The sequence below is a fragment of the Capricornis sumatraensis genome, chromosome 16 (genome assembly GCF_032405125.1).
Source record: "Capricornis sumatraensis isolate serow.1 chromosome 16, serow.2, whole genome shotgun sequence".
In the NCBI taxonomy this organism is placed as follows: domain Eukaryota; kingdom Metazoa; phylum Chordata; class Mammalia; order Artiodactyla; family Bovidae; genus Capricornis; species Capricornis sumatraensis.
Genome location: NC_091084.1, coordinates 18,095,423 through 18,114,717, shown reverse-complemented (window position 1 = coordinate 18,114,717; position 19,295 = coordinate 18,095,423). Strand labels below are relative to the sequence as shown.

The 19,295-nt window shown below is 35.5% G+C and overlaps 1 protein-coding gene across 2 annotated transcripts in view; it reads right to left on the bottom strand.

Annotated features, from left to right (window-relative positions):
* Nucleotides 1-19,295, bottom strand: part of CWF19L2 (CWF19 like cell cycle control factor 2) — a 149,386-nt gene that overhangs the window by 67,047 nt on the left and 63,044 nt on the right. Inside the window, exons 9-11 of one of the 2 annotated variants that reach the window (XM_068988643.1) lie at nucleotides 17,551-18,206; nucleotides 7,275-7,368; nucleotides 5,388-5,480 (exon numbers count right to left, since the gene is read on the bottom strand). In XM_068988643.1, coding sequence (XP_068844744.1) covers nucleotides 5,388-5,480; nucleotides 7,275-7,368; nucleotides 17,551-18,206 — 843 coding nt within the window. Of the gene's footprint in view, nucleotides 1-5,387; nucleotides 5,481-7,274; nucleotides 7,372-17,550; nucleotides 18,207-19,295 lie in introns of both variants that reach the window. The other variant, XM_068988642.1, reaches the window with a different exon arrangement.

Here is a 19,295-nt window from a genome sequence, read left to right as displayed (position 1 = left end):
ACTAACCATGAGCAACTTGAGCTTATTCCAGGCATGCAAGGATTCTTCAATATACGCAAATCAATTAATGTGATATACCATATTAACAAATTGAAAGATAAAAACCATATGATAATCTCAATAGATGCAGAAAAAGACTGACAAAATTCAACACCCATTTACAATTAAAACTACTTAAAAAATGGGCATAAAAGGAACCTATCTCAATATAATAAAGACCATATATGATCAACCCACAGCAAACATTATTCTCAATGGTGAAAAACTGAAAGCATTCCCCATAACATCAGGAACAAGACAAGGGTGTCCACTTTCACCACTATTATTCAACACAGTTTTGGAAGTCCTAGCTACAGCAATCAGAGAAGAAAAAGAAATAAATCGAGATCAGAAAAGAAGAAATAAAGCTCTCATTGTTTGTACATGACATGATACTGCACATAGAGAACCCTAAAGATAGTATCAGAAAATTACTAGAGATAAAGATAGTTATCAGACAATTATCAGAGATAATCAGTGAATTTAGCAAAGCTGCAGGATACAAAATCAATACACAGAAATCACTTGCATTTCTATATACTAACAATGAAAAATCAGAAAGAGAAATTAAAGAATCAATCCCATTCACCATTGCAACAAAAAGAATTAAACATCTAGGAATAAACTTACCTAAGGGGACAAAAGAAGTGTACACAGAAAATTATAAGAAACTGATGAAAGAAATCAAAGATGACATAAACAGATGGAGAGATATTACATGTTTCTGGGTAAGAAGAATCAATATTCTGAAAATGACTATACTACTAAATGCAACCTACAGATTCAATGCGATCCCTATCAAATTACCAATGACATTTTTCACAGAACTAGAACAAAAAGCTTCATAATTCAAATGGAAACACAAAAGACCCCAAACAGTCAAAGCAGTCTTGAGAAAAAAGAATGGAGATAGAGGAATCAACCTTCCTGACTTCAGATTATACTACAAAGCTACAGTCATCAAGACAGTATGGTGCTAGCACAAAAATATAGACCAATGGAACAAGACAGAAAGCCCAGAAATAAACCCATGCACCTATGGGTACCTTATTTTTGACAAAGGAGGCAAGAATATACAATGGGGCAAAGACAGCCTCTTCAACAAATGGAGCTGCAAAAACTGCACAGCTATATATAAAAGGATGAAATTAGAACACTTCCTAATAGCATACACAAAAATAAATTCAAAATGGATTAAAGACCTAAATGTAAGACCAGAACTATAAAACTCTTGGAGGAAAACACAGGCAGAACACTTGATGACATAAATCAAAGCAAGATCCTCTATGATCCACCTCCCAGAGTAATAGCAATAAAAACAAAAGTAAATAAGTGGGACCTGATTAAACTTAAAAGCTTTTGTACAGCAGAGGCAACTATAAGCAAGGTGGAAAAAAAAAAAAAAAACCCTCAGAATGGGAGAAAATAATAGCAAAGGAAATAACTGACAAAGGATTAATTTCCAAAATATACAAGCAGCTCATACAACTCAATGCTAGAAAAACAAACAACCCAATCAAAAAGTGGGAAAAAGACCTAAGCAGACATTTCTCCAAAACATACAGATGGCTAACAAACACATGGAAAGATGTTCAACATCGCTCATTATTAGAGAAATGTAAATTAAAACCACAGTGAGATATTACCTCATACTGGTCAGAATGGCCATCATCAAAAAGTTTACAAACAATAAATGCTGGAGAGGGTGTGGAGAAAAGGGAGCACTCTTGCACTGTTGGTGGGAATGTAAATTGAGGCATCCACTATGGAAGACGGTATGGAGGTTTCTTAAACAACTAGGAATAAAATCATCATATGACCCAGCAATCCCATTCCTAGGCATATACCCTGAGGAAACCAAAATTGAAAAAGACTCATGTATCCCATTGTTCACTGCAGCACTATTTACAATAGCTAGGACATGGAAACAACCTAGATGTCCATCAACAGATGAATGAATAAAAAAGTTTTGGTATATATACACAATAGACTATTACTCAGCCATAAAAAGGAACAGATTTGAGTCAGTTCTGATGAGGTGGATGAACCTAGAACCTACTATACAGAGTGAAGTGAATCTAAAAGAGAAAGATAAATATTGTATTCTAACACATATATATGGAATCTAGAAATATGGTACTGAAGAATTTATTTACAGGGCAGCAAGGGAGAAACAAACATAGAGAACAGACTTATGGACATGGGGAAAGGGGAGGAGAGGGTGAGACATATGGAAAGAGTAACATGCAAACTTATATTACCATATGTAAAATAGATAGCCAGCGGGAATTTGCTGTGTGGCTCAGGAAACTCAAACAGGGGTTCTGTTTCAACCTAGAGGGTAGGACGGGGAGTGAGATGGGAGGGAGTTTCAAAAGGGAGGGGATATATGTATACCTATGGCTGATTCATGTTAAGGTTTGACAAAAAAACAACAAAATTCTGTAAAGCAATTATCCTTCAATAAAAAGATAAATTTAAAAATATATATATACAGAAAGGCTGACTAGATGATAAAAGAAGAGCCTACAATAAACTACCTGCAGAAAACCAACTTTAGGGCAAAAGACACATATAGATGGAATATGATGGGTTGGAGAACGACAGCTCATGCAAATATAACTGCAAGAAAGCAGGGTACCAACACTCTTCTCAAACAAAACAGACTTTAATAGACTAAAAGAGAGATTAAGAAGAATCCTATATAATGATAAAGTGAAAGTGAAAGTCACTCAATCATGTCCCACTCTTTGCAACCCCATTGACTATACAGTCCATGGAATTCTCCAGGCCAGAATACTGGAGTGGGTAGCCTTTCCCTTCTCCAAGGGATCTTCCCAACCCAGGGTTCAAACCCAAGTCTCTTACACTGCAGGCAGGTTCTTTACCAGCTGAGCCACAAGGGAAGCCTTACACTCATTAACATATGTGCAACCAACATAGGAACACCCAAAGTAATAAATATATACTAACAGACAAGACATAAAGGGAGAAAATGATGGAAATACAAAAATAGTAAGAGACTTGATACGGAACTCCTATTAATGGACAGAGCCTCCAAACAGAAAATCAGTAAGGCAACAGAGACTCTAAATGATATAATAGAACACTTAAACGCCATTTATGTTTTCAGGACTCTATATAAAAACAAACAAAAAATACAAATTCTTTTCAAGTGTGAATAGAACACTCTCTAGAATTCACTATAAACTAAGACACAAAACAATCCTCAAGAAATTTGAGTATAATAATTATTTCAAGCATCTTTTCTGACCACAATTGCATGAAACTAGAAATCAAATATTAAATGAGAAACTAAGAAAAAAAACAATAATATGGAGACTAAACAACATACTACTTAAAAACTAACGGTCATGATGAAATCAAGAGGAAGTTAAAAAAATCTTGAGATAAATGACAATGAAAACACAACCACAGAAAACCTATGGGAGGCAGCCAAAGCACAGAGAAGTTCACAGCGATACAAGCCTTTCTCAAAAACAAGAAAAATCACAAATAAGGAACACAACTTGCCACCTAACAAACAAACAAAACCTAAAGATAGGATAAGGAAGGAAATAATAAAGGTCACAGAATAAATAAATAAAGGATTTTTTAAAAAATAGAAAAATATCAGTAAAACCCAGAGCTGGTTCTTTGGAAGAATAAACAAAATCAACAAATCTCTGACCAAGAACTTTAAGAAAAGAGAGGACCTCCCCCCCAAAAAATAAGAAGAAATAAAACCAGAGAAATAACAACCAGTATTGCACAACACAAAAGTACCGAAAGAAAATACTAGAAACAATTACATGCCAACAAAGTGTACAACCTAGAAGAACTGGACAAGTTTCTAGAAACACACAGCCTACCAAAACTGAACAAAAATGTAGTAGATAATTTGGAAAAGACTGATGAATTTCACTGGAACTGAAATCAAATCTGTAAAAATAAAAATCCTTCCTGCAAAAAACAAGTCCAGGACCAGATGGTTTCACTGGGAAATTCTGCCAGATACACAAGTAAGAGCTTACAGTGATCCTTCTCAAACACTTCAAAAAGATTGAAGAGGAAGAAACACTCCTAAATTCATTCTATAAAGCCACCATCACCCTGATAATCAAAACCAGACAAAGACATTGCCAAAACAGAAAATATCTTTGATGACTACGGATACAAAGATTCTCAACACTAATTCATACTCCTCTCTCATCTAAACCATCACAATAATCAAGTCAGCTCTCCTTCAAAATATACATGGAAAACATTTATGCATATAAAAAATCTAATTACTTCAAACATCTCTTCAGCTACTATCTTAGTCAAGTTCACTGTTCTTTCTTATGTGTGTTAATGCAAAAGCTTAATTAGAACCCATGTTTGCCCTATTCTCCTTAAATCTACTCTTAACAAAAAAGCCAGGATGGTTCTGTCAAAATACATTTTCTGTTCAAAAATCTGAAACAGTTTTACTTCTCACCCAGAATAAAAACCTACTTCCTTGACTTCTAAGCTTAATATGATCTGGCCTCCCACAGACTCTCTAATCTAGATCTTCCACTTTCTTCTCCTTCACTCATTTCACTCCAGCAACACTGGTCTCCTTGCTATTTTGTCTAAATACTGGACACACATCCAATCTTCTGTTCCTTATGTCCACAGTGCTCTTCACTCAGATACACAGAGATCACTGTTTAAATGACTTCAAGGCCTTGCATCATCATCACTTTTCTAATGAGAATTAGCCTGTGCATCCCAAGACACACACACATAAACACACAGCATAACTGACATTCAAGAGTCCCTCTACCCTGCTTAGGATATGTAACTTTCTACTCTGCTGTATAGTTTATTATCTTTATCATTGTATTATCTTTATCATTGCTGTATAGTTTATTATCTTTATCAGTTTATTATCTCTCTCTTCCTGTTCAAATAATACTCCACAAAGACAGATTTTTTTTATCTGCTTTATTGACCAATAGACAGGCAAACGAATCCTAGAACAAAATATTTTACATGAGAGGGATACCAAATTCAAGTGTCTCATTCTGGACAGAAAGAAGTTAATGACCAGTTTGACTTGTGCAAGGTCAGTCAGTAAATGGCAGAGCCTAGAATAAAACCAAGCCCCCTTGAGCCTAGACAGAGGCTTTTGACCATCAGGACACAATGGTATAAGATAGGAGAATACATATGAAAATAAATATTAAAAACAAGCAAACAACCATAAACATATACAAACACATCATTAAGAGATACAGACACATTTAACATTAAGCATTACCACTGCCAAGCAGAAGTATTACACAAGGTAATTGGCTACCTATAATCAAACTATTACTTACCTCTATCCTAGATGTTTTTGATGACATCTGTGTTACAGTGTCTTGGAATTTATTTGCCTTATCAAGTTGGGCTTTAAGTTCTTCAGCTAATTCCTTCAAATAGAAAAGATAAGAAAAACAGGTGTGATATATAGTTTAATTCATTTGTACAATATTTCAAATTCATATGATGATGATGATGTTCAGTCATTGAGTCATGCCCAACTTTGTGACCCCCTAGACTATAGACCAGCAGGCTCTCTGTCCATGGGGTTCTCCAGGCAAGAATACTAGAGTGGGTTACCATTTTCTTCTTCAGGGGATCATCCCAGATCAGGGAACAAAGCTGTATCTCTTGCATTGGCAGGTGGATTCTTTACCACTGAGCCACCTGGGAAGCCCTAAACATTCAAGCAGCTAACACCTAAATTCACTTACCAGGCTCTCAGTCTAATGCATTACTTTTTAATGAATTCATCTGTGTTACAAAATTCTCAAATACTTATGGAAATTGTTTATATTTTGATAGTAAATAGTTAAAGGACATATAGTTTAGAGAAGATAAAAGAAAAGCATACCCTTAAGAAGGGAATTTTTATAATTCCTTAGATACTATAAACTTCCAATGCTCAGAATTTCAGTTATTTCTAAAAAGAAAGCCATCACAGTATTAAAATTATACCTTATTTACTGTTAATAGGTAATTTAGATAGAAACTGAATGCATTTCATTTTTTTCTAAGAAATCTATAAAAATTTATCAAAAATACTAACATATAAAACAATAAATCACAATGAAATAAATTAGATGAATAGAATACTATGACAAGCAAAGACAGTTTTCTCCACTGCAGTGGTTCCATGAACACAGAACACTTCTTTTAACATAGATTAATCTCCTAACATGGTTACCTTCCTTTCACTATTTTAACCGATTTATTTGTGCTTTCAAAACACAAATGTTATTTTCTTGCTGTTGGTGGTGGTCTGTCTCGCTTACTAATTTCTGGGTTGAGCTTAAGTTCAGTGTCATTAAGGATCAGATTCAAAGAGAGAGAGCACAGCATATGCAAGATATGATTTTTATTAGAGATACACACTGATAAAAATAGAAGTATCGGGTTTGTTCACTTTTTGTTCTACCTCAGAGTGTCACACAGATAGTGCACCAAAACAGAAGACTACTTAAGATGACTTATATTTGGATTTGAGTTGTGTGCATACATATGACCACAAGAGAATCAATTTTTTCAAGACACAGAAAGCTGTCTGACTTAGCCATTCTGCCATGTGCAATGTAACATGTATTTGTATAAAAGGAATGTGACAATAATAAATAGATAGATGCCACTCTTACCAAATAATTTCATTTCTATTCAATTCTCAGGTTAAGTCTCAAATCACAACATTATCATGGGAATTAAGTGAGCTACACAAAGCATGTAACACAGTCAGGCCCAAACATGTTGCCTAAAATTTTGAAAAAATTAATTAACCATTCTTTTTAGTAGCTCAATTTTAAAGTTCCTAAGTAAGGGAATTTAAGAAAGTAACACATTATTAATAAAATATGACTAAAAAGCAAAGGAAGACAGTGACATTTCTGTATTTCTCTCAAATATGTTCAATAAGTTATAAATAAAAGAATAAAGCAAATATCTAACTTAAAAAGAAAATTTAAAAGCATTTAGTTCCCTAAAATCATAAATTTCAAAAATTTGACAAATTACATAGTTTACTTAGAAGTAGACAATACTGTTCTTAGGAGTGCTCAGGACTCTCTTCAAAGAATAAGCAGCATTACTGTCAAAAGATGCTACATCCCCACAGCTTAGGAACTGCCAAAATTACTTGTAAGAAGTTAAATATTTAGTAATTATTCTCCAAAAGAACAAAATATAAGCCTTACCATATTGCCCATCATCTCTGCCTTGATAATTTTGGCTCCTAACTTGTTCTTCTCATCAACACTCAAGACATGGATAGATTCATCCCCTGGACTACTTCTGTTTGAATAGGACAAACAAAGAGCATATCAAATATAAGTACATATTAACAACATGTAAGCTGTTGTAAATAACAACACCAAGATTCAAATGTTGTTTCAAATGACCTTCACAAAGCAATCAGCACACAGAAATAATAAATTTAAAAGCCTCAATGCTTCCCTAAAAATCACTACTTAAAGATACTGTGTTACAATGCCATCATGGCCTATGGCAGTTATAATACCTGACCAAAGACCTAGTAGCAGTGAGAAAAATAATAAAAGTAATATTCATCATAACTTAATATTCCTGGGAAGTGAAGTGAAAGTCACTCAGTTGTGTTCAAATCTTTGGGACCCCATGGACTATACAGACCATGGAATTCTCCAGGCCAGAATACTGGAATGGGTTGCCTTTCCCTTCTCCAGGGGATCTTCCCAACCCAGGGATGAACCCAGGTCTTCCGCATCGCAGGCAGATTCTTTACCAATTGAGCTATCAGGGAAGCCCCTAATATTCCCATTGCCATCTCCGAATATTCCCATACTCATTCTAAAAAAAGAAACAAAAATTAACACTATAATCAGGTCATAATTCTACACATCTAGAGGAATTCTTCTTATTCAATGGTAACTTACTGATAATACAAGAAACTATAATCAGAAAATTACATTTATCTACATTTGAAGAATAAAAAGTGACCACATGCTCTTTTGCAAAGACAACTCACAATTAGACAACATAAACCTAATTTACAGCTAAGATGATGTATCAAACCTATAGTGTGCAAGCCTCAAAGAAGGAAAGATAAATTTCCAGCCCAGGTCAGATTCCTGGCATATCCTGGCTCTCCTAAGAAACTTTGCCTTACCGCCACAAGAAAGATTTGAGACTACAATACAAGGAGGGTGAGGCTATGCAGAGCATGAAGGACTCCTTAATGAAAGAGAAATAGTTAAGAGTACAAGGCAGCTAAAGAGGGGAGAGCTGCACAGTGAAAGAATTCCAGAAAAGTGTAGAGAGTTCCCCTTGAGTAATAACCAGAAAGTACCTGTAGTTGTGAAAATAACATCTCAAAGAATTAGAGCAACAGGATTCAGCATTCCTGGTAATAGGAATAGGTCCCAATAGGCAGACTAGAAAAATTCATAATTATGAAAGCAGTGGGTAGAGTATTAAGGTCCTTTTTCATGAATGGGAAATAAACCCTAGACTAAATGCTGTTCTGGGCCCACCCAACAAATATTAAGGGCAAGAGTCCAAAGGACCAGTTTTAAATTAATTTAACCTTGTCCCAAAACAAAATTCAAGAATACTTTCAGGAATACAAATATATCTAAAACTGAAAAAGTAAAACTCCTTTTTTAATTTAAATTTATTTTTAATTGGAGAATAACTGCTTTACAGTATTGTGTTGGCTTCTGCCATGTATCAACAGGAATCAAAAGGACCAGATTCCAATTCAGTTAACTGTCTCCCAAAACAAAACTCAAGAACATTTACATGAATGCAAAAATATCTACCATGGAACAAAATAAAAGTCTCAATATCTAGTATCTAATTCCCCACTCCGGTACTCTTGCCTGGAAAATCCCATGGATGGAGGCGCCTGGTAGGCTGCAGTCCCTGGGGTCGCTAAGAGTCATACACAACTGACAGACTTCACTTTCACTTTCATACACTGGAGAAGGGAATGGCAACCTACTCCAGCGTTCTTGCCTGGAGAATGCCAGGGACGGCGGAGCCTATGGGGTTGCACAGAGTTGGACACGACTGAAGCGACTTAGCAGCAGCAGCAGCAGTATCTAATTAAAGAATGTCAGACATGCAAACTAGAAAAAAAGTAAAACCCTTAATTAGGAGAAAAAGCTATCAATCAAAGCACTGACACAGATTTAACAAACAGAAGACAAGGGTATTGAAAGTTAATATAAATTTATTCCACATGGTTGAAAAGTAAGAGACAACTAAGACATAAAATAGATTAGAATTTAAATTCTACAAGTGAAAATTACAATGGTCAAAATAAAAACTACACTGAATAGGATGAACAGAGATTAGAATGCAAAAGAAAAACATTAAATTGTAACACTAGTTTCCAATGCCTAACTTCTATATAAAATGAAGCACACAGAAAAAAAGAATTTCAGAACAGAAAAGAACAATGGAGATGTATAGAACAGCCATAAATAGCCTACTATTCATATTATTGGAGTCCCTGAAATAAATGGGAGCCAGAAGAAACAAAGGTCAAAGTTTACTAAAGTTAGTAAAAACTAAAAATCGAGCTTACAGAATTCCTAGTACAAAAACAAAACAAGAAAACCACATCAAGGCACACCATAATCAAACTGTTCAAAACTAATGACAAAGAGAACAATTTATAGCAGCCATAGGAAAGGAAAAAAAGATATTTATGCACAGAGAAAAAAAGGAAGAGCAGATTTCTCATCAGAAACAACATAAGCAAGAAGAGAGTAGCAGTATCTTTAAAGTACTTCAAATTGTCAACCTAGAATTCTATATCAAGTCAAAGTATCTTTTTCACTTCAGAGTAATGGAAATAAAAATGAAAATACACAAATGGGATCTAATTAAACTTAAAAGCATCTGCACAACTAAGGAAACTATAAACAAGGTGAAAAGATAGCCCTCAGAATGGTAGAAAACAATAGCAAACAAAACAAGTGACAAAGGATTAATCTCCAAAATATACAAACAGTTCATGAAGAACTGTTTCAATACAAGAAAAATTAACAACTTAATCAAAAGGTGGGCAAAAGACCTAAACAGACATTTCTCCAGAGAAGACATACAGATGACTAATAAACACAAGAAAAGATGCTCAACATCACTCATTATTAGAGAAATGCAAATCAAAATCACAATGAGGCATCATCTCACATGGGTCAGAATGGTCATCATCAAAAATTCTACAAACAATAAATGCTGGAGAGGATGTGGCAAAAAGGGAACCCTGTTACACTGTTGATGCAAACTCATACAACCACTATGGAGAAGAGTATGGAGATTCCTTAAAATACTAGAAATAAAATTCCATACAACCCAGCAATCTCACTCTTGGGCATATACTCCAAGGAAATAAGAATTAAAACAGATTCATGTACCCTAATGTTCACTGTAGCACTATTTACAACAGTTAAGACATGGAAGCAACCTAGATGTCCATCGACAGATGAACAGATAAGGAAGTAGTGGTCCACATACACAATGGAATACTACTCAGCTATAAAAAGGAATGCATTTGAGTTAGTTCTAATGAGGTGGATGAACCTAGAGCCTGTTTAGAGTGAAGCAAGTCAGAAAGAGAAAGACAAATACCATATATTAATGCATGTATATGGAATCTAGAAAGATGGTACCAATGATCCTACGTACAGGACAGCAAATGAGACACAGACATAAAGAACAGACTTTTGGACTCAGTGGGAAAAGGAGATGGTGGGATGATTTGAGAGAACAGCACTGAAACATATACATTACCATATGTAAAAGAGACAACCAGTGCGAGTTTGATGTATGAAGCAGGGCACCCAAAGCTGGTACTCTGGGACAACCTGGAGGGATCGGGTGGGGAGGGAGGTGGGCAGGGGGTTCAGGAGGAGGGGACACATGTATACCTATGGCTGACTCATACTGATGTATGGCAAAACCCACAATATTGTAATTATGTGCCAATTAAAATAAATTTTAAAAATGTGAAAAAAAAGGTGAAATGAAGACATAAAAAGCTGAAAGAATGTTAAAGAAAAGCCTTCAGATAGAAGAAATATTATACTAGCCTGAAATATGGATCAACTCAAAGGAAGAAGAGCAACAGAAATGATGACTACAAGAGTAAATATGTACTTGTTTCTTATTACTTAAGTCTCTTTAAGATAACTAAAGAAAAATAATAACAAGAGTTTATAACAAGTATAAGTAAACTGTATGAAAACACTAACAGAAAGGACAGGATGGGGAGAAATGTAAATAAACTACTATAAAGTTCCTACAGGAGTGGCATAATATCACTTGAAGGTAGATAAGCTAAAGATGCATGCTGCTGGGACTTCCCTGGTGGTCCAGTGGTTGAGAATACACCTTGCAATGCAGGGGATGTGGATTCAATCCCTGCTCAGGAAACTAAGACCCCACGTGCTGTGGGCCAATGCACTGCAACTACTGAACCTGCATAATCTGGAGCTTGTGTACAACAATGGAAGATTCCATTTGCTGGACACAGACTGGCTGGATGGATAGAAAAACCAGAACTGTATATATCCTGTCTTCAGGAGACCCACTTCAGACCCAGAGACACATACAGACTAAAACTGAAGGCATGGAAATCAAAAGAAGTAGCAGAACACATATCAGAGGGACTAGACTTTACAAGAAAAACTGGAGACTTCTCTGGTGCTTCAGTGGTTAGGAAATCAACAGCCAATGCAGGGGACAGAGGTTTGATCCCTGGTCCAGGAAGATTCCACATGCCCTGAGGGCAAGCCGGGGACCGACAACTACTACACTCCCTCCCCCAAAAGCAGTCCCTACAGTTGTCTCCCATCACCCACATCCACAGCCACATTTTCCTCTTCTCTAACATTTGCACTCAGGATAATCCTACCTGCATGAGCACACTGTATCATACATTCATATACACTAACTTTGAATTCCTGCTGAATTATCCCATCTGTCATCATTCTATATTTTTAGCTCCTTTCAAACCTGATACTGTCTTTTCCACTAATATATAAACATATCCAAGTATCTGCACCTTAAAAAATATGGGAGTGAGGGAGGCACTTTGTTAAACCCATGTCTCCCACATATACTTCTACCTCTATTAAATCATAACCCACAGTCATAATTTAATCCATGAAATCTGGCTTATAAATCCTCTTTTACAATGATAATACTCTTGATTAAGTTGCCAAAGATTTCTATTATTGCCTACGCAAAGGCACATCTTTGTCATTTTTATCAGACTCTTCTCTGTTTTTGAGAAACTTTCGTTTTCTCTTCACTTCTCAGTATACAAAGAATCAATCAAGAGACAGCATCCAAGAAGGTATGCAGACTCCAACCAAAACTCACAAGTTTCAAGAAGGTAACTGAAATCTCGGAGACCTTTAAAAGAGGCACCTTTCATGGTTGTAAAATTTGTACTCCAAACATTCCTTTTTTTGTTGTTTTGATGGGGTTGTGGAGGGGGTATAATTTCTAACATAATTGTTTATTAGTATTGAAATGTAGATCAGGATAAATATGACAATACACAAGAATTCTGAGTATCTCTGGCATTTTCAGTATTAACAGATAATTCAACACACAATAGAACAATAATAGGTACCAAATAAAGACATTACAATGAAAGCTGTTGGGCATCAATGGCTGAAGAATACATGATTGTTAATAACACACTAAAGACACTGCTCTCCAACAAACAGCAGGGACAGACTCTTCCATTTATCATGGAAGACTCTAAGCATTTATAATGGCGAGCATATGCTCTCAAAAAAACATCACCATGGCATCTGCAACTATCCTATAAAAAGAAAAAAGTACAAGCATTTCTCATTTTTCAGGGTTACTGCTATATTTCATAAGCCCTCTTCAAAATTATTTTCTGAAAAGCAAATTCTATTTTCCCACTTAAATGTATTCTTTTTACAACACACATACATACACAGACACACCCACAACAAACTGGCTCAAACTTTTGAGGAAAATGTAACTTTAAAAGCTCCAATCCAACCACATTTCAGAAACCTTGAGTATACTGCAATTATTCTCTGCCTGCTGACAGTGTTCATAGATCCCATCCCTTTAATTCTTTTCTTACTACCTATTCTCAAATTTTCTCCCCTAAGGATCTCAGTACTCTTGCCTGGAAAATCCCATGGACGGAGGATCCTGGTAGGCTACAGTTCATGGGGTTGCAAAGAGTCAGACACGACTAAGCAACTTGACTTCACTTCATTTCAAGGATCTTCATGACTAATCCTCAACACTTCAGAACTTGGTATCCTCTTGTCCTAGGCTATCATAGAAAATTCTGCCACGGTTTTTAACCTTTTTAACCTTATGTAATATTTTCTATTATATAAAATGAGTTAGATCCTAATATTAACATAGATAAAATCTAAATTAAGGACATCACATTGGTTTTGCTCATACTATGTACTACTCTAGGTTTCAAACTTTTGAAAACATATTACCTAATTAATATATTTTCCAATAAAACAGAATTATATACAAGCACATTTCTAAGAATAAAAATCTTAAAATTACTAATCACATGGACCACTGTTAGAGGATGTTTTCCAGCTACTTCAGGGCCTAAAATTAACAAAGGAAAAGAATGATAAATTGATCACCATAAGAATGAATGAAGGGACTTCCCTGGTGGTCCAGGGGCTAAGACTCTGCACTCCCAATGCAGGGGGCTGGGGTTCAATCCCTGGTCAGGGAACTATATCTCAAATGCCACAACTAAGACCTGGCAAAGTCAAATAAATAAATTAAATAAAATTTTTAAAAAAGAAAGAATAGATGAAAAGAGAAAAGAGGAAATCTAAAAAGGAGAAAAAAATAAATATATCACATGACAACTATAAAAATGCTCATAAAACACCCTCAAAAAGTAGGCAAAAATATATGAGTAGCTAATGAAATAAAATTAGAATAACATTTATAAAAATAGGCCAAACTTCACTCATACTTACGTGCAAACTGATGAAAGTTTCTATTCCTTAAATGTACCTATGGCAAAGATTAAAAACCTCAATAATACTACAAGCAAGGAGAGAAAAGTGATTCTCATATATGACTGGTAAGAGTGTAAATTGGTTAGTACAATGAAATACATAAATACAATTCCACTTCTTGGAATTTATTTTACAGCTGTATTTAACTTGTATGCAAAAATAAATGTACAAAACTATTCACTGCAGTATTATTTAGAGCAACACACTAGAAACTACCCAAGCCCAACAAAACAAAACTGATGAGAAATATTAGCCTATCTCTAAGGTTTACAACAGAATATTAAAGAGACTTTACAATGAAAAAAAAAGGCACATACATATGGGCTGGTAAGGAAAGATCTTTAAGATACACTGACTGGAAAGAAACAAGATTCAGATCAGTAGAGGCATCTGCCGGTGTATCCCAGGGCCCTCTGAAGACCCAACATCTCCAGATACTGAAGTCCCTTATGCAAAACGGCAGTCAGCCCTTTCCTATCCACGGGGTTTACATTCAATCAACCATGAATTGAAAATACTTAGGAAAAACATTTCAGAAAGTTTAAAAAACCAAAACCTAATCTGCATAGAGTTGGCAACTATTTACACAGCATTTACACTGTATTTACAACTATTTACATAGTATTTACATTGTACTGGGTATTAAAAGTAATCTGTAGATGATTTAAAGTATATGGGAGAACATATGTAGGTTGTATGTAAAAATACTATGCCTCTTTATATAAAGTACTTGAGCATCCCTAGATTCGGGTATCTGTTAGTGTCCTGGAACCAACTTCCTGGTGATAACAAGAGATGACTGCAATTATATGTTATCTCTTGTACGAAGGTCACAGACCCGGAAAATGGACAAGTGTTACATACAGCTGCCAGATAAAACACAAGACACCCAGTAAAATTTTAATTTCAGGTTAAAAAACTTTTTTAGTTTAAGCATGTCCAAACATTTTTATTTGTTAAATCTGGCAACCCTAGTCATATAACATTGTGCAAGGCACAAGTTCAGTTGCCTCAGTTTCTGCATCTGGAAAATACCTGGGACAGTCTATGATTTCTTCTAGTTCTAAAATCAGTTCTATGATTTTTTTTTTTTTTTAGTTCTAAAATTCACAGGTTTTAAAGCTCCCTAGAATTCTGGCATTTTACAAAAAATTCAACATACACCCAGGATAATGTTCAGACAAATTGACAACTTCTAATAATCCTTCACTGAATCCTTCCAATCCCTGAAAACAGGCATTCTTCAAGGTCGTATTCTTGTTTTCTTACTTTATACCACGCTACATGCTCAGGAATTCTTTTTTTTGTTTCACATATATGTGGATAATTTCCCTCTCCCAGTCAACTATGAAATTAACAGAAAGCTTCAAAGTATCTGTAACATCAAAATTAACACAGCTAACAAAGAATACTGTCTTCAGACCACAACACAAGCTTTTAGTGAGTGCCCATATTACAGTGTTTCTATCAGAAGCTTAAGATACAACATACCAACATGAAGCAATTATAGAACCAAAAGGAATACTAACAATATGAGACTGCTTATATGCTCTTCTTAGCAGCAGTCACAGAAATACCTACAGATTACCCAACTGTTAAGCCAATCCTAATGATATCAGGAAATAAAGAGCTTCATCCCACTTCTACATGTTTCTAGCAACTGGGACTGAAGATAGTCTACCTTCCAGAGTACCTGGAATGAAACCTGGACAATTATATATGTGGATAGCCTCAGACATTCTCTAAACCCTGCCATGTTTATCCAGTCAGTATAACTGAATTTCTCCTTTCATTTCCTAGGAACGAAGCCCTGATTTGAACCAGAACCCATATGACTGGGCCTCCCATCACTCAGTCTGGATTTTGCCAGCTTCCCTTCCTCCCTTCTACTGAAAGCTACACACCAGGCTTTATAATCCGCAGCTTCAGATGAAGTAACTAACAAAAGTGATTTACCAGACTCAGGACCCGAAACCACAAAGCTTACACCTACTACTGCCACCAATGAATTCTATTACTTCCTAAAATCTTTTCCTTTAGCGTCCCATTCATTTGGTGGTACTTTAAAACATATTTTAACAATCATTCAAGTACAGGTTAGTTATTATCCTTTGGATACACATTTTCTACTTATGGCTATTTCAAACAGTGTCAACCCTATGGCTAAATCAAGTTTCCTAGGAATGACCCACTGAACCTGGGTTTCCTGACTGAATAACTCAGCCCTATATACAAGTGCTACAGGGACAAGAATAACAAAAGCAGTTAGTGCTACTGATTTTTCTAATCATTATATGTACAATCACTATCTTAACTATATTTTGCTTTCAAAACTCTAACATTAGCTATAAATCCTGTCAACTATCAAAGTGGATTTCCTTCTCTGCAAAACCACCACCAAAATTCATGCTTCCCTCTGCAAGATCTTTCACGTATCTTTTTCACTTCATATTTGGGCTATGGCAGCATATTTTCCTTCAGTCTCCCAGACCTCCAGTAGGCATGTGATATTGACAGTTATGACTGTGTGTTTAAATATGTATGAATTTCATTTGAAAGTAATATGGCAGTACTAACAAAGTCTGACCAACCTAGACAACATATTAAAAAGCAGAGACATTACTTTGCCAACAAAGGTCCGCCTAGTCAAAACTATGCTTTTTCCAGTAGACATATATGGATGTGAGAGCTGGACTATAAAGAAAGCTGAGCTCTGAAAAATTGATGCTTTTGAACTGTGGTGTTAGAGAAGACTATTGAGAGTCCCTGGACAGCAAGGAGATCAAACCAGTCAATCTTCAAGGAAATCAGTTCTGAATATTCACTGGAAGTACTGATGCTGAAGCTCTAATACTCTGGCCACCTGATGTGAAGAACTGACTCATTTGAAAAGACTCTGATGCTGGGAAAAGTTGAAGGGGGTTGGAGAAGGGGACGACAAAGGATGAGATGGTTGGATGGCATCACCGACTCAATGGACATGAGTTTGAGTAAACTCCAGGAGTTGGTGATGGACAGGGTAGCCTGGCATGCTGCAGTCCATGGGGTTGCAAAGAGTTGAACATGACTGAGCGACTGAACTGAACTGAACAAAATCTACCAAAATATGTTATGTAGCGTATCCATTTATAAGAACTATTAAAGTCATTTAGCTATATAGATTGCAAAAAAGCAAGTTTTAAGAAAATATTCACTACTGAATTCATCTTTCAGCTTTTTGTTAAATAAACTGAAATGAAATACAATATATAAAATGAAACTACTGAACTGTTAAAAGGTGCATATCTTATCTCTTACATCAAATTTAAGAAAAAAAATCATAACATACCTAATCAGTAACTAATGCTCTAAAAAGTACAGTTCAGTATCTTGAATCCTCTGGACCTTAGTATTCATTCATTGGTTTAGAAAACAAATGACAGAATACCTGGCAAGTGAAGATTTTGTATCCTGTAGATGTTCTTTCGTCCCAGAGTCCTCTCGCAAGCCTTCCTCCTGTGATTTTTCTCTCACGTTTTTTGAAACGTATCCATGGTCAATACTGTGACTGGTTTCTAGTGGTTTTTGATTTGAATGTTTCCTGTCTCCCCTCCCAAATCGACTCCAGCATGATAAACTTTCTTCACTGTTCTCTGTGGGTTTTCGAAAGCCACGATGCACAGAATCTTGAGCGACTACTGCTGAAGATGAACTAGATGGTTCAAAATTGCTGTCCTTGCTATGAAATGACACTTCTTCATCATCAGAGGGTCTTAAGAATTTAGCTCTTAAATTTACATGAGAAGAAAATTCTTGATTTTTCCTTGGACTGGGTTCTCTTCTATATGTTTCTGAAAACACAGATCTACCATCTTTTTCATCACCACTAAACTTATCTTTAGTGATACTGTTTGCAATATCCGTTGTATTATATCCACCTCTTGAACTTTTATTATATTTTACCAAGTCTGATTTTCCACTTTCTTGACTACTGTGTGCTTTATCTGAGTATGCTGGTTTCTTCCACCGTTCTCGTCTACCATCCTCTTTCGTAAATGCAGCTTTTTCAGCTTCTTTTAATTTCAACTGAAATTCTTCCATTGACTAGAAAGGAGGAAAAATTCAACAAGTTATTTAAAATTAAAAATGGCTCAATGACTTGTACTCCACATGCCACTGTGTCATGATACATTGTCATGTAGTACAATGAAAGAAAAAACTTAAAAAGGGGAATGAAAGACCTATACAATCATCCTAAATGACATAGGCTGAAATATGTACCCCTTCCAAAGTCATATGTCAAACCCCTAACCCACAGAACCTCAGAATGTGACATTTGTAGAAAGGATCTTTAAAGAGGTGACTGGAGTTGATGATGGACAGCAAGGCCTGGCATGCTGCAATTCGTGGGGTCGCAAAGAGTGGGACATGACCGAGTGACTGAACTGAACTAAAGTAAGTTAAAATGAGGTCACTGGGTTATGCCTTAATCCGGTATGATTGCTATCCTTGTAATGAGAAGAATGTGGACACACAAAGAGATAAGCACACACACAGAGAATATGCACACACAGAGAAAATACCATGTGAGGACAGAGCTAGAAGGCAGATACTTATGAAATAAGAAGAAAGGCCTCAGAAGAAACCAAACCCTCTAACATCTTGATCTTGAACTTCAATTCTCCTGAACTTTAGGAAAATAAATTGCTGTTGTTTAAATCACCCACTCTGTGGAACTGTGTTGCGGCAGCCAGAGCAAGGAAACACACTGCTATAAAATGAATATTTTAAAAAATATGAATAATCAAAGAAAAATTACCAAATAATAAAAAAATTCTGGGAGCTCAAAAAAAGCCATTTAGACCAAATGCCCAGCATTAAAATAAAACAGAATTCAGAAATCAGTAAAGACATAATATTTTAAAAGATATTTCCTATTATCAGTGAGATTCAAGATGTTACTGCATTGCCAAAACAAAACAGACTCTTATGAAAAGAAGAGCAGTTCAAGAGCAAGAAAGACAAAGAAAACTATGTTCTAAGATAGACAGGTAGTGAATAGAACAACAGAAAGTGTTGAATCCAAATCTGCAAATTCAATACTAGCCTAGGAATTTGCTATACTTGGGAAAAGATGGTAAACAAATATAAGTTATAGCAAAAAGACACATGGACAATTAATTCTACAGAACA